Genomic DNA, 24201 nt, shown 5'->3' with positions numbered 1-24201 from the left:
AAGGAATGAGCGTTACACCGAGGCTTGTACTCTGGAACGGGATCGATTTGGAGGTGGAGGGTTCGTCATGGTCTGGGGTGGTGTGTCACAGCATCATCAGACTGAGCTTGTTGTCATTGCAGGCAATCTCACCGCTGTGCGTTACAGGGAAGACATCCTCCTCCCTCATGTGGTACCCTTCCTGCAAGCTCATCCTAACATGACCCTCCAGCATGACAATGCCACCAGCCATACTGCTCATTCTGTGCGTGATTTCCTGCAAGACAGGAATGTCAGTGTTCTGCCATGGCTAGCAAAGAGCCCAGATCTCAATCCCATTGAGCACGTCTGGGACCTGTTGGATCGGAGGGTGAGGGCTAGGGCCATTCCCCCCAGAAATGTCTGGGAACTTGCAGGTGCCTTGGTGGAAGAGTGGGGTAACATCTCACAGCAAGAACTGGCAAATCTGGTGCAGTCCATGAGGAGGAGATGCACTGGAGTACTTAATGCAGCTGGTGGCCACACCAGATACTGACTGTTACTTTTGATTTTGACCCCCCTTTGTTCAGGGACACATTATTCAATTTCTGTTAGTCACATGTCTGTGGAACTTGTTCAGTTTATGTCTCAGTGGTTGAATCTTATGTTCATACAAATATTTACACATGTTAAGTTTGCTGAAAATAAACGCAGTTGACAGTGAGAGGACGTTTCTTTTTTTGCTGAGTTTATTACATATCCATAGCAAAGAGGCCACTGCTATGCCTCAGCCTTTTGGGTGGGTTAGAGATCTATAGTATCCAGAGAGGTGTGTGCATGGCAGCCCTGACTGTCTAGTGTGAGCGTATGTGTGGTAGTTATTGTGGTTGTGTGTTGCACACTGTGGGTTCAAGGCCCCACTGACCTATTGTCTGTTCTAGGTGAGGAGATGGGGGCCAGGTATTTCGCCCCTGCCCTGTGCTGCCAACAGAGCCAACAGTGCCAGGCATGAAACACCATGGCTTCAGCACGCACTGAAAATAACCTGGGCAGTCTAATGGATTAGACTTCAATCTCGGCCAGCACTAATCTCAACCCATTCTAATCTCACACAGCTCACCGTACACTACATACACAGATGTCAGGTGTCTTGTTTGGGTCACTTCCTCTTTTCTATATTTTGTATAAAATAACTATTGTGTATTCCTTTTTTTTCACAAGGCCTCCATGTTATTGGAGAAGAGAGCCTTTGTTTCACTCTTTGTCCGATTGAGCTCCTCCTCTCCCCCTCCAATCAGGAGATCAGAGGAGACAGGGGGTAGAGTAAAGACAGAGATGCCAACATGGGGCCAGAAGGGCCAGGGAAGAGCATCCCATTTCAGGCCAGTTTGGGGAGGTGGCTGGCAGGACTGTAACACTAGTAATAGCAATGGCATTAAAATGGTGTGTGAGGTTTCTCTCACATATGGCATTTTATACATGAAAGAGTGGGGCAGGGAAAGTTGAGTAAATAATCGTCATTGTAGAAAGGTTCTTCTAATCAAATTAATTTTTGTTTGATTAGAAACAGTATTTTCTTTCAGCAAATGTCTGGCTAATGACAGCCTATTAAATCCCGTATGAAGCCTGTTTAATAGCCAGAGGTATGGAAGCCCCGGAGGGCCAACCTGGCAGAGGCTACAATTGGCTGTTTCATAGAGATAGGCCTCTGCTAATGGGGACTTGGCTGGGCAGACTTAACTATGCAAACACACCACAGGGAGGCTCTCCTGCTTCTAAAATATACACTTGGATATTTGTCTTGCATCTGTTATTTGGACTTTAGTTGGTAGCTCTGTTTTAATATCTCCCCTTTCTCCTCTACTCGTCCACATCCTCCTTCCCCTTGTCTTTCTTGTCTTTCTTGTCCTTCTTCTTCTTTTTCTTCTTCTTGGGATCCTCCTTCTTGCCGAAGGTGATGAAGTCGCTCTTGTCATCCTCTCCTCCCTGGCCCTGGCGGATAGAGATGATGGCGGGGGAGCCGGGGATGATGAAGGCTTCGGGGGGGATCTCTCCAGGCCTCAGAACCTGAGGGGGGCCGTAGCCTGGGCCAGGCCCGTAACGGAAGTGCCAGCTGTTACTGTCGATGCCAGCTCCAACCGGAGGGGACAGCTCGCCCCCCTCACCATCTACAAGAGAGGAAGAGAAGAGACAGAGATAGAAGAAGGGAGAGAGAAACACAAAGGGATGAGCTATGTCATCTTTATCATATTCGTCAACATTATTTTCATCCTCACAGTGAGATTCTGAAAACACCAGCAAATTCCACCACACATAAATTGAGCCTTATCCAATTTCCTATTTCTGGCTGAGGTAAAGTATTACCACATCTGTAATACAGCACAGATAAGCAAAACGTCTAATTTAGAGCCAGAGGCACACTGATAAACTGACGAGGGGGAAACGGATTGCAGGGAGTAGAACTTTATCAGCCAGTGGTGTTGCTGAGAACACACGGGTAGACTAGAAAGACCTTTAACGGCAGAGAGGGATGTTTAACTCTGTGATGTGATGGGAATTAGCATGTAAGGATGACAGGAAGTGTGAAAACCCAGCACTAACCTAATCCTACTCTCACAAGGACTCGACACAGTAGTGGAGAGAGGGAGAAATCTCATACAATATTCAAGCATGAATGTGACAGAGAGAGAGAGGGAGAGAGAGAGAGGGAAGCAGGGCGAGAGGATGAGACAATGAAAGACCAAAAGAGCCTGGAGAGGGTGAACTGCAGTACTAAGAGAACGTGAGACACAATTCTCCTATCATATAGGATACAGTATAATGGAAGATATGAACGAGATGTAAGTACAATCAGCAGGCAAGAGACAGAAAGGCATGCGAAGGGATAGAGCGCTTGAGGTGAAGAACGATGCAGAAAAATAAAACAAAAGGGGAAAAGGACAAACAGAGAGTGATGTGATGTTGTCTGTACTCAGCAGACACAGTGCTCTCAGCCCACACCAACTTCTCTGGGCTCTGACCTACTTTTTTCCTGTGTTTAATTTAGATCAAACTCAGGCCCTGTCACGACTTCTACCGAAGATAACCCCTCTCCCGATTCGGGCGGCGCTCGGCGCTCGGCGTCGCCGGTTTACTAGCCGCCACCGATCCCTTTTTCCTTTTCTGTTTTTTTTGTCTGTGTTCATTTTCACACCTGGTTTCAATTGCGTTTATTTCTGTGTGTATATAGGGCCCTTGTTTCCTGCCTTATTTCGTGCGGGATTAAGCTTGTGGGGGTTTTGCGCTCGTTTATCGTTGATATTTCTTGTTCTAGTATTTACGCACGTGTAGTTTATTTTCGGAACTGAGTTTGTTCCTCCGTGCGTTTGGCACGAGTTTCGGTTTGTTTTCACTGATCTGCTCTATGAACTGTGAGACCTTATATAGAGGGATCTGTGCCAATTTTGTATTGGTGGACTATATATATATATAATTATTATATTAAACACGCTTCTCAGTTCCCTGCTCTCCTGCGCCTGACTCCTACACCTCTCACCGAGACGCACCTTATCACAGAATCCCGCACCTGAAAATATGGAGTCAGCAGGAGTAGACGCACTCCCAGGGTCCGTGGAGGATCGAGTTCAACACCACACGGCAGTGTTACACCAGCTGGAGACCGCCATGGATCAGGTGATGGCGACGATGGAGAGATGGGAGAGAGGTGGACTCCTGTATCAGCCACACCCCAATCAGTACCACTACCCTCTCCTTCATTGCTTGAGCACAGTGGGATTCGACTCGCCCTCCCGAGGGAGTACGATGGGACGGCGGCAGGGTGCCAGGGGTTCTTACTCCAGATGGACCTATACCTGGCGACCGTTCGTCCGGCTCCTTCGGGAGGTGAGAGCGTGAACGCCCTCGTCTCCTGCCTCTCAGGTAAAGCCCTGGAGTGGGCCAACGCGGTATGGAACGATCCTGACTCGGCGAGGGACCACTACCCAGAGTTCACCCGCCGCTTTCGGGCCGTGTTCGATCACCCACCTGAGGGTCGAGCGGCGGGTGAACGGCTGGTCCATCTGAGGCAGGAGAAGAGGAGTGCTCAGGACTTTGCTCTTGAGTTCCGGACTTTGGCCGCTGGCGCGGGATGGAACGACAGGGCCTTGATCGATCACTATAGGTGTAGTTTGCGTGAGGACGTCCGTAGGGAGCTGGCCTGTAGAGACACCACCCTCTCCTTGGACCAGTTGATCGACATGTCCATTCGGTTGGACAACTTGCTGGCGACCCGCGGACGTCCAGATCGGGCTCTGTCAGTTCCATTCCCCAGCTCCACCACTCCAACACCCATGGAGCTAGGTGGTGCTGCAGCGAGGGCGACCGGAGGAGGGGGCCTTTCCTGTGCCAACTGTGGTCGCAGAGGGCACACTGCTGACCGGTGCTGGGGGGGTCAGCCTTACCTCTGGGTTTCACCCCGAGAGTAATGGGCAGGTGGAAAGAGTGAACCAGGATGTGGGTAGGTTTCTGCGGTCGTATTGCCAGGACCGGCCAGGGGAGTGGGCGAAGTACATCCCGTGGGCAGAGATGGCCCAGAATTCACTCCGCCACTCCTCTACGAACCTGTCGCCCTTCCAATGTGTGTTGGGTTATCAGCCGGTCCTGGTACCATGGCATCAGAGCCAGACCGAGGCTCCTGTGGTGGACGATTGGGTGAGACGCTCAAGGGAAACCTGGGAGGCCGCCCACGGGTACCTTAAACGGGCCGAAGGGCGGCAGAAGGCCAGTGCCGACCGCCACCGCAGCGAGGCCCCCGTGTACACACCGGGGGACCGGGTCTGGCTCTCGACCCGAAACCTGCCCCTCCACCTGCCCTGCCGGAAGCTGGGTCCGCGGTTTGTGGGGCCATTCAAAGTCCTGAGGAGAATAAACGAGGTGTGTTATAGGTTACAGCTCCCCCCTGATTACCGTATTAACCCCTCGTTTCATGTGTCTCTCCTCAGGCCGGTGGTGGCTGGTCCGCTTCAAGAAGATGAGGTGCGGGAGATCCCTCCGCCCCCCCTGGACATCGGGGGGGCGCCGGCGTATGCAGTTCGTTCCATACTGGACTCGAGGCGTCGGGTGGGGGGTCTTCAGTACCTCGTGGACTGGGAGGGGTACGGTCCGGAGGAGAGATGCTGGGTGCCGGTGGAGGACGTACTGGATCCACCTATGCTAAGGGAGTTTCACCGCCTCCATCCGGATCGCCCTGCGCCTCGTCCTCCGGGTCGTCCTCGAGGCCGGCGTCGTCGCGCTGCGGGAGCCGCACGTCAGGAGGGGGGTACTGTCACGACTTCTACCGAAGATAACCCCTCTCCCGATTCGGGCGGCGCTCGGCGCTCGGCGTCGCCGGTTTACTAGCCGCCACCGATCCCTTTTTCCTTTTCTGTTTTTTTTGTCTGTGTTCATTTTCACACCTGGTTTCAATTGCGTTTATTTCTGTGTGTATATAGGGCCCTTGTTTCCTGCCTTATTTCGTGCGGGATTAAGCTTGTGGGGGTTTTGCGCTCGTTTATCGTTGATATTTCTTGTTCTAGTATTTACGCACGTGTAGTTTATTTTCGGAACTGAGTTTGTTCCTCCGTGCGTTTGGCACGAGTTTCGGTTTGTTTTCACTGATCTGCTCTATGAACTGTGAGACCTTATATAGAGGGATCTGTGCCAATTTTGTATTGGTGGACTATATATATATATATATATATATATATAATTATTATATTAAACACGCTTCTCAGTTCCCTGCTCTCCTGCGCCTGACTCCTACACCTCTCACCGAGACGCACCTTATCACAGGCCCTGAAAATAGATTCTGTTTGTTTTTCATTTGTAAGTATAATCATGAAATGACTGGAGTTCCTAATTCAAGTGTGTGTGTCTGCGCGTGTGATGACTGTAGCATGCAAACAACACAAGAGTGCTCAGATATAAAGTACATCAAATGGCACCAACACACAGACCCACTCTGACTCACGCTTCAGTCCTTTAAGTTCTTCAGCGTTTTGGCTTCACTAGGGCTTGATGGAGCCAATCTGACTGAAAAGAATGCAGCCATAACATTTACTTCATAGTAGAAACTGAATGAAACATCTGTGTCTGGTCAGTGTGGGGAAGCTGATCAGTTCAGGACACAGTTATTACAATACAACACTATTACTGCACCTGAAGTACATTGTTTTCCTCAAGCCCTGTGATTATGTTAGTGGAGGGTAGCCTGTATTGCTCCTAGACTTGATCAACGTCATTTTGAGTGTGTTGATTCTTTTCTCAGAGCAGGCCAGTTGAGATCGCACCTGGAGGGGTACAAGCGTGGGTACATAGAATGATCTGTGTTCATCTAATGCGCACCTACTGAAAGAGACCAACAAACAGATCTACACCTATCTCTCTCTCTCTCTCTCTCTCTCTCTCTCTCTCTCTCTCTCTCTCTCTCTCCTGCTAATCTACATAAGAGTGTTGTTTCAATTTGCAGAATGTTGCCCTGTCGAAGATGTGGCAGAGTCTTTTGTAAGTCTATGGAGGCTGGAGGTATGGAGGCTTATTTGGAGCTCTTCCCTGATCATAGCCAATTTCCCCCCTCTGCAAAGATCATATTAGAAAGGCACACGCTGTGGTTGCTGGTAAGCAGGTTACTATAGCTCTCTGTAAGGAGGTTGCCATGGTACCCAGCTGTCTGGGGTGGTTCTAGCCTCGTTTCAGTGTCCTACATTCTAAGTCCATTATCCCTGGTCCAATCTGGGTTACTCTCAACCCATTCTTCTTCTTTCCGGCCTACAAACATGCAACCCAATTCATGGATCAGGCGTTAGATTAAGGTTTGTGAATATGAGAGCGTGTGCATGTTGTGTGTGTTTTCTTCTTCTATGCTATTATATTCTGTGTGTGTGTGTGGTGTCGCACCATTCCTCATGAAGACATCTTTCTCCATCTTGAAAGCTCACTGTACTGTATATCCTTCTTCCTTTTCTACCTCCATTTTCATTCCTCTCCATCTCTGACTACCCTCTCTTTCCTCTGTTAACACCTATCCTTCTCTACTCATCTCTCCATTTCTCTCCCCCTCCCTCTCTGTTTCTCTCTCATCGTCTAAATCCTCCATTCAGGGTATGAATGGTTGCTGTGGAAACGGCCTTCGCCCACTCCCTGCTGATGGAGGGTGGTGGTGCTGCAGCAATCTCTCAGTTAGACAGCGTTACCCAGCAACAAGTCACATGGCGTTCCCTAGCAACAACGCTGCCGCAGGGCCCTGCCAATCCTAAACCTCTCTCTTTCTCCAAACCCCCCATATCTCTCGTTCCTTTCCCATGCTTCTTATCGTTCTCGCTCTTTCATCCTCTCCCAAATGACTCAGAATTCAACTAGCACCCTAAACATCGCGGCCGTCTTGCCATGCCTTATTCAACACCCTCGCTATCTACCTCTGTGTCTGGTCTTCATCCAACAGTGCCCCCTCCCTCTGCAGGTAACTCAAATGAATCACAGTGAGGAAGTATACTCTCCATTCGAGGTACAATATGTATTACAATATAACACCGTTGTAATATACTGAATCTATGTATTCTTTCTTTTACACTTCAACCTACCTGATACAACATTTTGAAACAAAGCCAATCGTGCTACATGGCATCATGTGTCTAAGCCACAAGGCTGCACTCACTTCCCTTATTATGAAAACAGTCTGACCCTGCAACATCCTAACCTGTAGCACTAAGAACCTCCTAACCCTGCATGAGATTCCTCTCTGCACTGAGCCACTCCTGATGAGCTTCCAGGACACTCTGCATGTCCTCTGCCTCCACTGAGTATTGGATTCTCTGGCAGACCATAGACTCAAGGTTTTCCATACGCTGCAAAGAAACTGCAGCCAGGTAGAACAAATCAATAGCTAGATCCCCTCTCTCCCTCTCTCAATCGCCCTACTCACTCTCACTCTCTTTCCCCCTCTAAATTCCTGTATGCACGCACACACACACATACACACACATACACACACACATATACACACACACACAGACACAGTTCAGTCCGTCACAGTGATGATCAACCGCCCACCCTAGAGTCCTACACCTGTGCTCTAACTCCTGTCACTGGACAGTAAATGGATGAGTGCTCAGCCTGGGCTCAGCCTGGGCTGGCTGGCAGTAGAGAGGAGGCAGGCAGCTGACAGGAACACCAAACCACCGCCCAGGCATTCTGACAAACCCTCCGAACTTAACCACAGGAGCTTACCAGTCAACTGTGATCATGTCGTTCCTCTCTGTCTCTCTTGCTTTCTACTTTTCCCTCTCCTTCTCTTTTCATTTCAGTCAGATTCCCAAAATAATCTTCAAAGGCGATTGTTTTTGCTCTCTGTCATGTGAGATACTGTAAATGGATAAATGGCTATTAAATGCCTTACTGGATGCAATTGTCAAAATTGTTCTCGCAACTGGCTATTTTCAGCTGGCGGCTCCCAACAACACTCCATCACAACCAAGTTGTGCAGTTCACTTCACCTGTCAAAGTCTGGCCAACAGCCCACATTTGGCCATCTTGAGAATGCCTCTCATTGGCTCTTTTATTTTGGCAGATTGTATCGCTCTCTGCCATTGGCCCTCATCTAGTCTTTCAAGCATGCTGCCCCTGGAGTCTCAGCGCTAATGCTTAACATTCCTCTGGCAGGGATTCTAAAAGGTCACCTGCGTGTTTCCCATCTGCCTTCCGTATTCCTACTTATCTGCTGTCATTTCACACCACTGTGTCTGCAGAGTGCCTCCAGCTGGCAGCAGAGAAACGGTGTACGTTTGACCCCCGCCCACCCAGGCCAACACATCTCACCTGTAGCGCTGGACACTGTGGGCCAGTTCTGGACCAGCATCCCCTGGGCTCCCTGCATCACTGACGACTCCTCCATATGGACCGAGCTGGAACACAAAACACACATTCACATATGCTCATTAGATACATCAATATTATCCCCTGTTGTATCAACATACTGGATCTGCACATTACCGAGCTGAAAGTAAAGTACAGCTTTGGTCATAGCCTTTGAAAAGCAGCCAGCTGTGTGTACTGGCCCACCAGGTTGTTTAGAAAACTCAATTACAATAAGGTACAGAGCATTTGATTTGCCTAAAACCATTGACAACTGTGTGCCGTTTAATATTGAAAGTGTATTGTCTCTTTCCATTTCCCTTTATCTTGTTGATTTAGTCCCAAAATGTTTTGCATGTGAGCAATCAAGTTTTCAAGATAGGTTTCTTTCAACATACAGAAATCTGGCCCCTATCTTGAAAACTTGATTGCTGACATGCAAACATTTTGGGACTATATCAACAATGGACTAATGAAACAAATACCAAAATATAGTTTTTGGGTGGAGTTTTCCTTTTAATGCAAAAATGTAAATCATATGCTTCAAGTGATGCATACTCAGAGAATAGTGGTCAAAATAAATTGTGACCTGAACTCCAATTATGACATCACCCTGGAAAATATTTGAATACAAGCTTAACTGGCAGCCCTTTGTGATGTCATTAATCTGAATATTCAGTCCTGAATTATGACATCTGACGGGAAAACTATGACAAAGGACTAAGTTGTTAGCCCATTGTGATGTCACCAATCAGAATGTTCAGATCTGAGTTGTGACATCAGGCAGGAAACTGACAAAAGACTGAGTTGGTAGCATATTCATAGGTTGCACTTCAGTCACTCGGTCGTGTCATGCCATTGTTAGGAACGTTCTCAAGCCTCCCTCTATCGACTGCGCCATAGTGGTGACCTAAAGTGGTGATAAACCCAGTCATTCTGGACGGAGGCTAAATACTGTTTTGTCTAAATTACACTATAGTGCCTGGGAATACAATGACATTGCTAAAGTAGTCAAATAATTAGTAGGAAATAACTTTGCCAGCATTTTCATGTTGTCAAATTTACTTTAGACAGATGGTGATGTTGTCATTAGCTAGCAAAGTTCGGCAAAAATAACTAGCAATGATAACGTTAGCTAGCTAAAATCCGTTGGCCTCTCATCAATCTTAGTTAGCTAGCTAACGTTATACTGCATCTAAAGTCAATCTGGTGACATCAAAACTTTGACTCAAGGTTTTCCTACTAATTATTTGCCTCCTTTTGAATGTCATTGTATTTCCAAGCCACTGTAATGCACTTTGGACTAAATCTTCATCAGCGCTCATTGTTGATGAACGTTCAAAACAATATTGTGATGAAACATGCAACCCATGAACAGGTTGTTATCAATAAAACATCACAAAACGGTTCATAGTGTTCAATTTGTCTGCTCGAGGACAATGAGACCCTCAGCTCTGCTAAAACCATTTACAACTATCTGCTGTTTGCAAGGGATTGTTAAATAAATGTTACAACTATTTGGCTGTAATATCATCACCTCTTGAAGAGCCTAGTCAGAACTACACATTTCAGATTATTCCATGCAAAACATGCTTTTCATGATCAGTAAACATCAATTGATCATGTATTTACAGATACGTGAGCGTAACCTATGTATTTGGCATGTATCTAAGCAAACAACGTGTCATTTAGCTTGCTTCATCAGAGATTAGGCTTTTGGAAAGAGCTTGAAATCGGCAAGTCCTCTTCCTGGTAAAGTTGTCAGTCGGACTACTGTCATCACCACTATAGATGGCAAGCAAATATAGCCATCTAGTTTATCCCCTGAAAGTGAGCATTTTAACTAGCCATATTGATGTAATCTGTAATTAGCTACGCTTGGCTAGCCAATTTGACATGATCCATCAATCAATTTAGCCTGTCGTATTTTTCAGAAGCAACCATGATTAAACACTCGTAAAAACAATGTTGAACAGGGGATCATGTTATTTTACTTGGCTAGGTAGGCCTACGTTGGTTAGGTCTACTTATCACTATGTTTAAGCAACTGTACAAAGTTTCTACCGGTAGCTTGCAAAGTAAACATGATCAGCTACCAGCATATCTGCAAAGTGCACGCTTCTGCTGCTTGACAGGTAGTCCACAAAGGATTGGAAATGAACCTAAACCACTCATACTTGTCAGGTACAGGTCACTTTTGTTCTATATCACTAAAATATCCACTTAATGGTGGCCAATATTGAGCGATATCGTGAGGCTACCCTCACTTATCTGAAATGACATGATCAGTTGATGTTTACTGATCATGAAAGGCATGCAGTTACTTGCTTTATAACTCTGATGATAGCGCTAAATGTGCCCAGTTGTTTTGCATGGAATCATCTGAAATGTGTAGTTCTGACTAGGCTCTTCAAGAGGTGATGATATTACAACCAAACAGCTAACATTAATTTAAAATAACTGCACAATCAGTCACCCACTCACACACATACAGTGTATGTACACACACACTCCATCTTCTAAAGCTCTAATTATCCCTTCGACGTTGACACCATGCTTTGAATCAGTACTTTTTAGGAAAGCCCGGCAGCATTTAATTTGGTGGATGTTCCCAGTCTGTCTACTCACAGTTTGATGTGTATCTGGGAATGTGTGTGTGTGTGTGTGTGCCTGTGTGTAAGGTGTGTGCTAATATCTGTGCATACTGATGTGTCTCTGGTCCGTGTAAGTTGACACTCTGGCTTGCCTTGGGTTATTATGGTCTGTTTTGTGTAACTTCACCTCTGATCAGATGAGGAAGAGGAGGGAGAGAAGGACAGGAAAGAAAGGGAGCGATGGAGACAGAGATGGAGAGTGCAGGTGTGATGAGATTGATAGACAGATGTAAGAGATGCAAATAGGGACAGGAGTGGGTGTGGTTACATAGGGGGAGGGGATTAGGGAATGAGACAGAGAGCGAGAGAGAGAGAGAAGGAGAGATGCAGCAGTGAGTGGAATGGTAAGCAGAAGAAAACAGAACAGCCATAAATTCTACTCCAAATTCCTTACCATCTCCATTTCTACATCAAGCCTTGTCAACAAGTAATGGGAAAAAAGTATTCACTGTTTGTTACAACTAACTGCGCTACTCAACCATTCACTATCACTACCACATCTAATGCACACACAAACCTGAGGGCATTTATGAGTCACAGATGCATTCAGGACTGCATTAATTGTCTTGGCAACCACAAATATGGAGAAGGCCATAAAAACACAGACACACATAAACATGCCCCCTTCTCCCTATACATTCATAATGAATGTAAGGATTGTAGACTTGCAGAGGAGCAGCTAGCCCTGACTGCAGACTCTGCAATGCAGCACACAGCAGGTGTGGACTCGAGTCACATGACTTGGACTCGAGTCAGACTCCAGTCACAAATATGATGACTTGCAACTCGACTTTGACTTTAACACCAATGACTCATGACTTGACTTGGACTTGAGCCTTTTGACTCGACCTGACTTGATACCCTCCCCAAACTGACTTGATACCCTCCCCAAGCTCAGATATTAAAAATGATGTTATTTTTAAAGTTTGCAGCGCATCAACTCTTCATTTAACGGATTACAGTTTGAATCGGACAGCAGACAATCAAATTGTGCCAGCTGAGAAAAAGTTGTGCGTGGCAGTGCAGAGGAACGTTGGCGGGTGAATTCAGATGGAGCCCTTGGAAAGATGATACCCAAAATTATTATTTTCGGATATAAAGACGACGCTGTATCAACAAAAAACGGATTGCAACATGCAAAACATGCGGGGAAAAAATGACAGACGGAGGCGCAACAATTTCCAACTTTGTTCGACATTTGAAGCTGCACAAAGAATAGTCGTGGTCGTGGCTAATACAGCCGACAGCTATATATTTTATTACTTTACTAGTGTATCATGTAGGCTAACGTAACGTTAAATCAATGAGCCTCCACACAGTCAGTCAGTGTGGGAACGTGATCATTGCACCCAAGATTGAGCTACAACTGGCTAGGCAGTTGGAAGCCTAAATCCTGCCTGATGTTACTGCTGCTCCTAAAACCATTGACATACGTTAGCCTACTGTAACCACACACAGAGTGTGTGTGTGTGTGTGTGTGTGTGTGTGTTAAGGTTGGGCGATTGTGTACAAGCCTACATTGCCCGATTGCGATCCTTGATAGTCGATCACAATTGGGGGGGGGGGGGGGGGGGTTCTCATGGCTACCCATGTATTTCCATAGAAATATAATGTTTATTTGGAAAGTAATAAATACATAGATATTTTTAAAAGCATTCATGATTTGCGTAAATGTAATATACTAACTATTACTCTTGTTAAAAATATGAAATGGTATTACATTTGGTAAAGAGCACATTATGACTTGTTTAGGACTCAAAACTCAAAGTTTAGGACTTGAGACTTGACTTGATACTTGACGGTCTTGACTTGAGACTTGACTCGGACTTGCCTGTCTTGACTTGGGACTTGAGTGCTTAGACTTGAGACTTACTTGTGACTTGTAAAACAATGACTTAGTCCCACCTCTGGCACACAGTGTGTACTATGCTCTCTCAGCTATATGAACTATATGCCATTCTGCCCTCTGCAACAATACACATCATCCAGGGAGGGATGTGGACTTCAGCCTTTAGAACCGTTTATATTGGGTGATGCTGAGTTAGTCTGTTTGGTGAGGGATATGAGCTGAGGGGTGCTGACTGAGTGTGTGTGTGGGGGGGGGGGGTCAGAATGGGGGGTCTGGAGGGTGTGTGTGGGTGTAGAATATGGAGGTGAGGGTTGTGTATTGGCTGTGTGCAATTAGAGGGGTAGGGGTGTGAAGGTGAAGCGTTTGAAGGCCTTGTGTTATTGCGCTGCCATTTTAAACTCAGCTACAGCAATGCCAAGATGGTGGATATGAATTATTAATGAGTCTGTCACCATGGCATTATATCCAATTTCTCTGAAAAACAGAGAAATCACCACTCCAATATCTCTTAACATCATACTCAAATCCATTAAAACTACACCAGAAAACCAGACTCCAATGAGATACTACACAAAAGGAGAACCTGCACCCTTAGCATATGTAAAATGGCTTAATTGTACACTCTTAGAAAAAAGGTGCTTGAGGTTTCTTCGGGCTGTCACCATAGGAGAATCCTTTGAAGAACCCATTTTGGTTCCAGGTAGAACCCTTTTAGTTCCAGTTAGAACCCTTGTGTAGAGCCCTTTCCACAGAGGGTTCTAAATGGAACCCAAAAGAGTTGTGCCTGGAACTAAAAAGGGTTCTACCTGGAACCAAAAAGGGTTATCCTATGGGGACAGCAGCAGAACCCTTTTGGAACCCTTTTATCTAACAGTGTATGCAGGGGGAAACAGGGGGGGAAGCTTGTGTATGTGAGTGTGTGTGTGAGTGATGTTCTGAGGTTGAGAAAGCTCCCAGTTCGTCAGCCCGTTTGTCTTTCACGGTTCCTGGAATGAAGATGACCTATATACACTAAGGCAGAGGATAGGAGCAGGGCTACTGGGGCCTGGCTGGAACAGCAGGGCTCTGCCCCTCTGTGTGTATGTGTGTTCCCCTTTGGGGTGGCTGACAAGACAGCCAGAGCACAGCTGGCCCAAACAGGGGGGTTGAAGGGGTCAGACACATGTTGAGGAGCCACTAGTTGTGATGGTAGCTGTTGCTCATCTGATCTGAGAGCTGTCTGTGGTCATGTTATGTTGCCTGCAGAGTGCAGTAGTCTGAGAGTGGCTGCCTCTCAGTCTTTGTTGTGCAGGCATGCATGGTGACTCCAGACTTAAAGAGCTATAAAATGGAGGTAACATTTCCTACATGTTGGTCACATACTGTAGCAATATTCCTCCAAGCAATTGTTAATGTTTTGGTAAGGGGCAAGGGGCTATATACCAACTCAATGGAAGGTGTGGGATCATAATGGAGAGGTGATGCCCCTGATAAAACTGAGGTGGGGTGGGAATCTTTTTAAGAAGAGTTGAAATCACAAGAGGGCAAACGAGTAAAGTGCTTACCTCTGCATCCCTGCCCTCAAAGAAGTGGAGTATCGCCAGTCAGCATTTGGGGCCTTCGGCTAAGAGAGAGAGAGAGAGAGAGAGAGAGAGAGATAGAGGGGGGAAAGGAGAGAGAGAAGAAGGGAGAGAAAAAAAGAGAGGTTAGTTTGATTTCATGCAGAGCTAGGCCAGATATGGTCTCATTAATTAATCATGGTGCACATCCCAGCTCTGCATCCTGATTGGTGCACTGCAGTTCTGGAAAACAGTGTGTCTGCCACTGCCATTACACACACACACACACACACACACACACACACACACACACATACTATGGAAGCCGTTTGGGTCTTTGCGTGTCAAAAAAGATACACGTCAAATAAAACTATTTGATGCTCAAATAAACTTGTTGACCAATCAGGACCTGAGTATGTGTCACGTTCCTGACCTGTTTTCTGTTAGTTTTGTATGTGTTAGTTGGTCAGGACGTGAGTTTGGGTGGGCAGTCTATGTTTTCTGTTTCTATGTTGGTTTAAAGGGTGACCTGATATGGCTCTCAATTAGAGGCAGGTGGTTGTCATTTCCTCTGATTGAGAGTCATATTAAGGTAGGTGTTTTCACACTGTTTGTTGTGGGTGGTTGTCTTCCGTGTCTGTGTAGGTTGCGCCACACGGGACTGTTTCGGTATGTTTGTTCGTTCGGTTTTTGTGTAGTCTGTTTTCCCGGTTCGTGCGTTCTTCGTGTTACATGTAAGTTCTTACGTTCAGGTCAGTCTACATCGTTTATTGTTTTGTTAGTTAGTCTAGTATAGTTTGTTTTCGTCTTGTTTAAATAAATATCATGTCATATCACAACGCTGCGCCTTGGTCGAATCACTACTCCTCCAGAGGAGGAGGAACACCGTTACAGTATGACTGCATGCCACGTAAAAATGAAACACGTTCATTAGGTTTTTACGTAGTTATTACACATTGATTACACTATCACTCCTATTCCAACGTCCCAACGAGTTACCAATACCTATGCTATGATGCTGGTAAAGTTTTGTCTCGCACACCTGCCGCTGCCGCACGTGCGCAGATACACTTCCCCAAGCTCTGCACAGTGCTGGTCATAAAACAGCTAGCTAGCTGATGGTTGCAAACAATGTTCGTCCCCAAAAACATAGCAAAACGACAATCTCTTTCAGTAGATATAATTAGCTAGCTAACTATCTAGCTAGGTGTCATCATCTAAAATACCCCTAATTTATAAAACAGTTCTTATTTGACTAATGTTGGTAGGACCCGCCTATGTGAAGCTAGCAACAATAAGAATTAGACAAAGTGGAATTTGCGGTTCACCTTGAAAATAAAAGTATCTCAATGAAAGTGATAAATTAATACAAATAGTGGAATCATGGCATAATGGAATAGATCATGCTAAACGAGGTTGGTATATTCTTATATAAATTCAACAAAATATTATAATTTGTTAATTTGAAAAAAATCTGTTGAAATCACACTGGATGTATTAGACTTTAGAATTGCATTGTGGGAATACTTATTTCACTGTACAGCCTTAACTATGGATTGTGGATAAACGACATGGGGTATCAGTCTACTCAGTGACAGAAAACATTAGCATCGTTGCTCTTATTGCGGGACTCTGAAATGGAGCCACATTTATTGTACCAGTCAACTTACTATGTGTATTGGACACTATTCCAGAGGAAAAAAACGCACTATAGCCACAATAGGCTGATTAGGGAAGTGATTTCCCACAGTCAAAGTCGCACTTTAAACAAATAAAATTGTATTATTGGTCACAAACACATATTTAGCAGATGTTATTGCTTGAATTGAATTGCGGGTGTAGCGAAATGCTTGTAAATAAATAAGTAAGAGCTATGATGCTAATATTTGCGTAAGCTCTTCCCAGTTGTGTTCTGTGGGTGTTACCGAGTAAACTGATACTCCGTTTCATTGCTCCACATTCCAACCTTGATTAACATTATCTAGTCTAAATATGGCATTATTCCATCAATTGTAACCTTCTGCATCAATTTCAAATAGGTACTTTTATTTCGAAGGCAACACGCAAATTCCACTAATGTGGGTAATCCTTATTGTGGCTAGCTTCACAGCACATAACCCGGTCCGATCAAACCATACTAGCCAGATGAAGCTAGCTGGCTGCTTATCATGTTAGTTTTGGGCAACAGGGTTAAGTAGCTGGCTAGCTAGTTATTTCAATAGCAGAACAACAAGTGGCTACCTAGCTAATACTTACTCACAGTGATTCCTAAATCATTGCTAAGAATATTGAAAATGACTGCAATGTCTACTGGTCATTGTTTTCAGGCTGGTTGCATTGATGCTAGCTAGGTACCACGCTAAAGCTAGATAAATACCCCAGAAGTTGCTGATAACGTCTGTATCAAATATATTTGCAAACATTTTTGATCCTGCTCGTTTGATCCTAGTCTAAATTCAAATGCTCACACAAACGTTTTCCCATTTGGTCGAACAAATAAAGCCATATTACCAACGCAGTATTGTACAGCTTTGACGGTGATCATAATGGTGGCGCTTGCACGTGCAAATTAAGCACACACAACATTCTATAATATAATTGTGTTATTTGAGGCGTCAAATGTCAATCTTCTTGATGCATCAAATAGTGTTATTTGACTTGTATCTCTTTTGACATGCAAAGACCCAAACGGTGTTACATAACACACATGCCCTTTCTCAAAGCAATGACTTTGAGAGACACTGATACACTCTTAGATTCCCTGTATTTCTGTCTGTGTGATAGTTATTCTGTGAGAGGATTTGTGAGTTTGTGTATGAGTCAGTTTATCATATTGTGTGTGTGTGTGTGTGTGTGTGTGTGTACGTAAATAAATCTGTCTGGTTCTGATCAGTGAGCTCAGAGCTCCAGGCAGCCTTTGTAAACGGCTGCCTCATCAGTCAGACTGCAGCTGGGCTTTGGGATAATCCAATCAGGAAGAGCCCCTCTGTCACCAGGGCAACCACATCCTCCATCCCCTGCCTATGTTGGACTGGGGTTAAAGGGTTAAGGGCGGCTCTCCTAGGGCAGTCACACATTATTCAAGTTCATTGATGTTCTCCTCCCAAAAGCTGCTCCCTGTGGGTGTGAGTGCTTTGAATTGATCTCAATAATTAAAGCCTGCAGTTTAGTTTGCTTTCCACAAGGTTTAATGATTGTATGAAGGTTCATAATGGAGCTTCAGAACTTTGGATATGTACACAAATCATAACCACTGATATCAACATCATCAGATCCTTAGACATCAGACCTGTGGGTAGGTTCCAGTACTGTAGTAGTTTAAGCCTCAGCCCTGTTCAGAAGTCAGCAGGCGCCCCAGATAAAGAGCCTACATTATTAATGTTTTAATCAGTTTAATTCTGAGGGGAGTATCTCCTTCTCTGAGACACAGCCTCTCTGAGCGAATCGAATTTGTGGGTCTGGGAAACAGTGGCTGGAGGTTAATTTAATTTCCACAGCCACTCTTATCTTGCCTCTGCTTATTGTTCCTACACCACTGACTGACTGACTGACGGACTGTCTTGACCCATCCAGGACTACAACATAACCACCAAAACATCCAAATCAACCGCTGTGGCCTCCAATCTACATTCTGACAACGTTAAGACAACGTTTTGACCATCAACCTATCCAGCCCCCAGAGCAGAGTGCTGAAACAGGAGAGCATCAGAGAGTACGCCAGCCAGCCCATTAGAGCACACAACCCACATGTCTGCTCGTTAGAGTAAACATGAGTTCACGCCAATTAAACAGGTACAAAAATACAACAAACCATAAACAGTCATTAAAACATGGCTAACATAATGTCCATCGATTTAAAAAAACATTGCAGCTGAATAATCATTTACACACTCTCAGGAACGTTAATTCCATGAGCTCTACTCTGTTATTCTTATGGAAATGAATTACACCTATTGGAAGTCTTATTGAGGTTAAACAAAAGCCCCATTCAGACCTCACACCAGTGTTTCCTTGCTAAAGAACATGTTTATCATCATTGCTGCTGCAGTTCTTAACCTTCCAGCCTTGTGGTAAAACATGTGCAGCGCCGCGTATTTGTCATTTCCTGTAGCACTCAGCCTTGACTCCTAAGCCATGCTCGAACATGAATGCCAACACTTTCCTACGGCTGCATAGTGCTGCAGTGGAAGAGGGTCTAGAGAGCTGAGACAGTAGAAAAGACTAATAGAGAGAAGTCTGAATGAGGAGTCCATGTGGCAGACTGGAGAGAAAAGACAGGAAGACTAATACTGGGAGGATCTTTGGGTTACTGCAATTTAACCCAACAGACTAAAGAAGGATAAAACACAAATATATACATGCAAACACACACACACACACACACACACACACACACACACACACACACACACACACACACACACACACACACACACACACAGATACTGTGCATCCACATTTAAACTGGAGATATCACAGGCACAAAGCCTGACACTGTGAGATATGATGAAGTCAAACACACTTGGACAGAGAATGAGCCAGAGGTAGAGTCAAATTGACCTGCACTGACTGAATATTTGATGACAACATCAAAGTGAAGCACAAATCCCTGAATCATCAGAAATACAGCAGGACTCCAAAAAGTCTTCCAATCTGACACTAATGCAGTGTGAGCGCTGAGCTGGGTGGAGGAAGAAGCTACACTGTGCAACCAGGGAGAGGAACAAAGAGACACACAACCACTCACACTGGCCAGTCATCAAAGAAACATGTCAAAACTGACACCGTCTCAAGACGTACCAGCACAACAAAACTAGAATATGACAACAAAGCAAAAAATGTGACAACGAACAACTTCAGCTAGAATGTAGAACTACCGAGCATCTAAAGCCCTTCATGTAACAAACAGAACCAAGAACAGTGGTATGACGGAATGCTAAAACACTCATTTAAGACAACCAGCACCAACATACAGTAACCAATACATATTAAAGCCTAGTATGTAATCTGGAGAGGTGACAGATTGTGAGACTACTTCTGTTATGCCATGCACGACCTGTCTGTCATTTGATAGGTAAAAAAATGACGCACCTCTGGACAGACTTGCAATGAAGCGTCGGGCATGCTCAGTCTCCGTACAAACCCGCTTCCGCCCGTGAAGAAGCGCTCGGAACCCCAGGTGCCGCTGATGGGCCGCCCTGTGTTGTAGAACATGAAGGTGTCGCTTCCTGAGGTGGCCGTCAGGCAGGTCTTGTAGCAGTAGGTCTTGGTCATGGAGCCATTCCCACGCACCTCAATGTAGTGAGGCTCCACTTTGAGGTCTCTCCGCAGCGCCACATTGTTATTGGGTTGTCCCCCACCTCCACCACCAGAACCACCTACTGTGCTGCTGCTCCCGCCATCAGGGGGGGTCTTCTGGGACACACAGCAGGGGGAGCAGGAACCAGGCTGGGTGCAGTAGGCATGGCAGCGCACGATGGCCAGCACCACCACGGTCACCAGGAACACAAAGGTGGTGGCGCTCAGGGCCACGATCAGGTAGAGGGTCACGTTGGAGAAGAGCAGGGTGCTGTGGGGCCGGATGACCCTCTTGGGGTCAGGGGTCACCTTGGGTGGCACCTCCATGACGGCCACATTGACGGTGGCGGTGGAGGAGAGAGGCGGCTGGCCGTGGTCTCTCACCAGTACAGTCAGGCTGAAGGAGGTGGAGTTGTCCTCCAGGACCCTGCGCGTGGTGCGGATCTCCCCCGTGTGTTCGTGCACCTTGAACAGGTCCAAGTCTGTGGACTGATCCAACACATAGATCAGCCAGGCGTTGGGACCCGCGTCTGCGTCGTACGCCACCACCTTGGTCACCAGGACGCCAGCCTCAGCGTTCTTCAGCACTGTCTCTATAGAGCGTGTGCCGTTGCCTGGGGGTTTGACGATCTCAGGAATGTGGTCGTTCTGGTCCATGATGTAGATGTAGACAGTGGCCACCCGGCTGAGGGGTGGGATGCCCCCGTCCTGAGCTTTGACCTGGAAGTGGAATTCCCTGAGTGACTCGTAGTCAAAGGCGCGCAGGGCGTATGCCTCGCCCGTGTCGGCCTTCACAGAGACATAGGAGGTGACGGGGATACCGTGGTTGTTGTCATTGAGGACGGTGTAGGTGATGCGTGCGTTCTCGTTGACATCGGAGTCCTGGGCCTTCACGGTGCACAACGAGGCCCCGGGGGCATTGTTCTCAGTCACATAGACCGTGTAAGAGGTCTGCTCGAAGCGCGGCGGGTTGTCATTCACATCAGCCACATCCACCTGTATGGTCTTCTGGGAGGAGAGGGGTGGGGTGCCGCCGTCAGTGGCGCTAAGGGTGACATTGTACGCAGCGGTGGTCTCACGATCCAGGAAGGCGGAGGTGACCAGGGTGTAGTAGTTTCTGAAGGACTTGATCTTGAAGGGCAGGCCCGGCGGTATCTCCAGGTTCACCTGTTTGTTGGCACCAGAGTCCCGGTCTGTGACACTGATCAGGGCCACCACGGTGTCAGCCCGGGCATCCTCCCTCACTGGGCTGGAGAGAGAGGACAGGACTATCTCTGGGACGTTGTCATTCACATCCACCACCTCCACCACCACCTTACAGTGGGCTGCCACAGCACCAGGGCCTTTATCCATGGCCTGGATGTACATCTCATAAGAGTTGGTTTCTTCGTAGTCCACAATGCTCCTCACTCTGATCTCTCCCGTGTTGCTGTCCATGCTGAACATCTGTCTGACTCTCTCAGGAGTGTAGCTGCTGAAAGAGTAATACACCTCCCCATTGGTACCCTCGTCATGGTCTGTGGCATTCAATTTGATGACCAGTGTGTCTTTTGGTGAGTTTTCTAACAATTTGACTTTGTACACTGAGCTGTCAAATACAGGAACGTTGTCATTGGTGTCCAGGACTCGCACATTAATTAGAGCTGAACCGGTTTTTGCTGGTGTTCCGCCATCTGCAGCAGTCAGAATGAATTGGTGGTAAGGCGCCAGCTCACGGTCAAGGGGCTTTTTGAGCACGAGCTCAATGTTCTTGCTTTTGAGAGAGGGCTTGTTGGAATCAAGTGCGAAGTGTTCGTTTGGGCTGAGTCGATACAGACGAACGGAATTGGATCCCACATCCGGATCCACGGCATTCTCAATGGGGAAACGAGACCCTGGTAAAGCCGATTCTGCAATTTCCAATTGATACTCGTCACTAGGGAACTGCGGCGCATTGTCATTCGCATCCACAATCTCCACCTCGACATTGTGCACCTCGGATGGGTTTTCAACAAGCACCTCTAAATGTATAAGACAGGTGCTGCTCAAATCACACAGCGTCTCTCTGTCGATTCGTTCATTGACTAGTAATTTCCCATTTTGGGGATTGACATCCACATACCGTTTTCCACTGCTGGTTACCTTTATCTTTCGATTGGAGAGCTTTCGAATATCCAACCCCAAGTCCTGCACAAGATCCCCCACCTCCGCTCCATTTTCTAATTCCTCCTGAATAGAGTACAGTAGTTGTCCAAGTGAAAGGCCACACAATAAGAAAAATACAACAAACGAAAGAGCCACATTGTTTCCTATACAGCTACATATCCCCATAACAGCCATTGCAAGCTCATGGGATCCGCAGACGGATTAAATACTGCTTTCCGCCTTTTTAGCTTGCAATACCTCGCTACGCACCACCGCATTAAAATAGGCTAATTCGTTCCCCGTTAGGTGCAGGAGGAACGGCACATCCATTCCGTTATCTGTTTGAGTGAATACTTCTCTAATGCATCCATGTTTCTTTTGTCCGTGCTGCCTTTTTTTCTCTCCTCTGCACGCGGCTGACGGGTGTATTTCCATGCCACTGGTGCTCGGTATCGCCCTCTCTCTCTCTCTCTCTCTCTCTCTCTCTCTCTCTCTCTCTCTCTCTCTCTCTCTCTCTCTCTCTCTCTCTCTCTCCTCTTCCCCAATGGTGCAACCGCCCCCTCCCCATCCATTTATCCCCGTCTCTCTCTCAATCCACTGCTTAGTGTGATGGTGTCGGGACAGAGCGTCGGGGGGAGGGGCCGTGTGCTTAAAGACCGCTGGCTGGATGGATTTCAGCACCTTAAGAAAAGGAACAGCGACTGGATACAACCCCACCAAATCCGTCGCCTTAGATTGGTTTTATTTACAGCCATTTACCGTGTGTTTGTGCCATTGTATTGTGTAACTACTGCAATACATCACTCGTTTAAATGGAGATGGAAAACCTACACAGCTGTATGGTTGAAAATGAAATGATTAATGTGGTTGCTCATAATACAGGCTTACCCCACCAATTATTCCCGAGACCCTTCTTATCATTATACCAAATGTGCAATTACCCCATGCTGCGAAGCAAAACCCTGCAGTCAAATTTTACAACAGGTATCTCAAACGAGGCACGTTCTGGGGACTGTAATTGCCTGACCTCCTTTGTTTGAATTCAAACAGCTGCATGGCGGCTCCCCTAAAGCGGCTCTCATATTAGCTCTAGACTGTGCTATCGCGCACCCTACACCTCCACATTTTGGCAGGGAACGTAACCGAAGCAGATCACGCGCATCGCCCTGACATCCACAACCTTCTCTAACACAAGGATCGCTCCTGTCAGTGCTCGACCCCAGAGTGTCAGCTCAAATAATCACATCTAAAATGCCCGCGGTGTCTCCAATAAGCCCGACTTCTCTTCCCCTCTGTTTCACCACTGTGCACGCAGTACTATGCAACCCCTACTTTTCTTCATCATCATCCTAATTACCAGCACCATCACTTTTACCATCACTATAACCATCTTCATCATGCACATCATCATCTTCATGATGCGCACCCACATCATCATGGTCTTCATCAGCATGATTGTCATCATCCTCATCATTGTCAACATGTAACAGCTTTGACAAGAGACAGTTCGTGTAATTCTGGCGAGCACGCCCGAGGCACGCTCTCTGTGCATCCATCAACAAAACTGGAGCAAATTCATCTGACACTCTGAAACTGATGACATAAACTACAGTCTATTCAGAGTGATGATTGAGTCCTGCACACATGAGTTGGCGAAGGGGGAACTTGTGGTAGACCTATGCCTTTTAACGGACACTTTAAAACGTCTTGTCTTTAAAACATCTCTACATGTTATAAGACTGGCCGAATTCACTGTAGTGATATGGCGTTAAATGCAATATCTTCCTTTCTCATTGGGCAAACTAACATAAAGTAAATATACTGTAATTTTGGGACTTCTCAGTAAATATTTTTACGGTTGGTAAATGGCCAAACACAAACCTGTTCCTTAAGGACAAACAGAATACATAGACCT

The 24201-nt window shown here is 46.3% G+C and overlaps 1 protein-coding gene across 1 annotated transcript; it reads right to left on the bottom strand.

The window, feature by feature from the left end:
• Positions 1-1227: 1227 nt before the first annotated feature.
• LOC120056580 (protocadherin alpha-C2-like) lies at positions 1228-22532 on the bottom strand. The gene is made up of 4 exons (XM_039004770.1): positions 19956-22532; positions 14871-14929; positions 8788-8873; positions 1228-2126 (listed from the first exon to the last, which is right to left on the bottom strand). Exons 1-4 carry the CDS (start codon positions 22479-22481, stop codon positions 1819-1821), a joined length of 2979 nt encoding a protein of 992 aa, XP_038860698.1. The 5' UTR covers positions 22482-22532; the 3' UTR covers positions 1228-1818.
• Between the last annotated feature and the right edge of the window lie 1669 nt (positions 22533-24201).

This window comes from Salvelinus namaycush, chromosome 12, assembly GCF_016432855.1.
Source record: "Salvelinus namaycush isolate Seneca chromosome 12, SaNama_1.0, whole genome shotgun sequence".
In the NCBI taxonomy this organism is placed as follows: Eukaryota; Metazoa; Chordata; class Actinopteri; order Salmoniformes; family Salmonidae; genus Salvelinus; species Salvelinus namaycush.
The sequence above is the reverse complement of the archived record's forward strand: the minus strand, read 5'-3'. Positions and strand labels throughout refer to the sequence as shown.

Coding starts and splice junctions, on each gene's coding strand:
- LOC120056580 (XM_039004770.1), bottom strand. CDS start 22,481: ATGGCTGTTATGGGGATATGTAGCTGTATAGGAAACAATGTGGCTCTT. Junction 14,930..19,955: donor CATTGCAAGTCTGTCCAGAG/GTGCGTCATTTT, acceptor TCTCTCTCTTAG/CCGAAGGCCCCAAATGCTGA. Junction 8,874..14,870: donor TTGAGGGCAGGGATGCAGAG/GTAAGCACTTTA, acceptor TTTGTGTTCCAG/CTCGGTCCATATGGAGGAGT.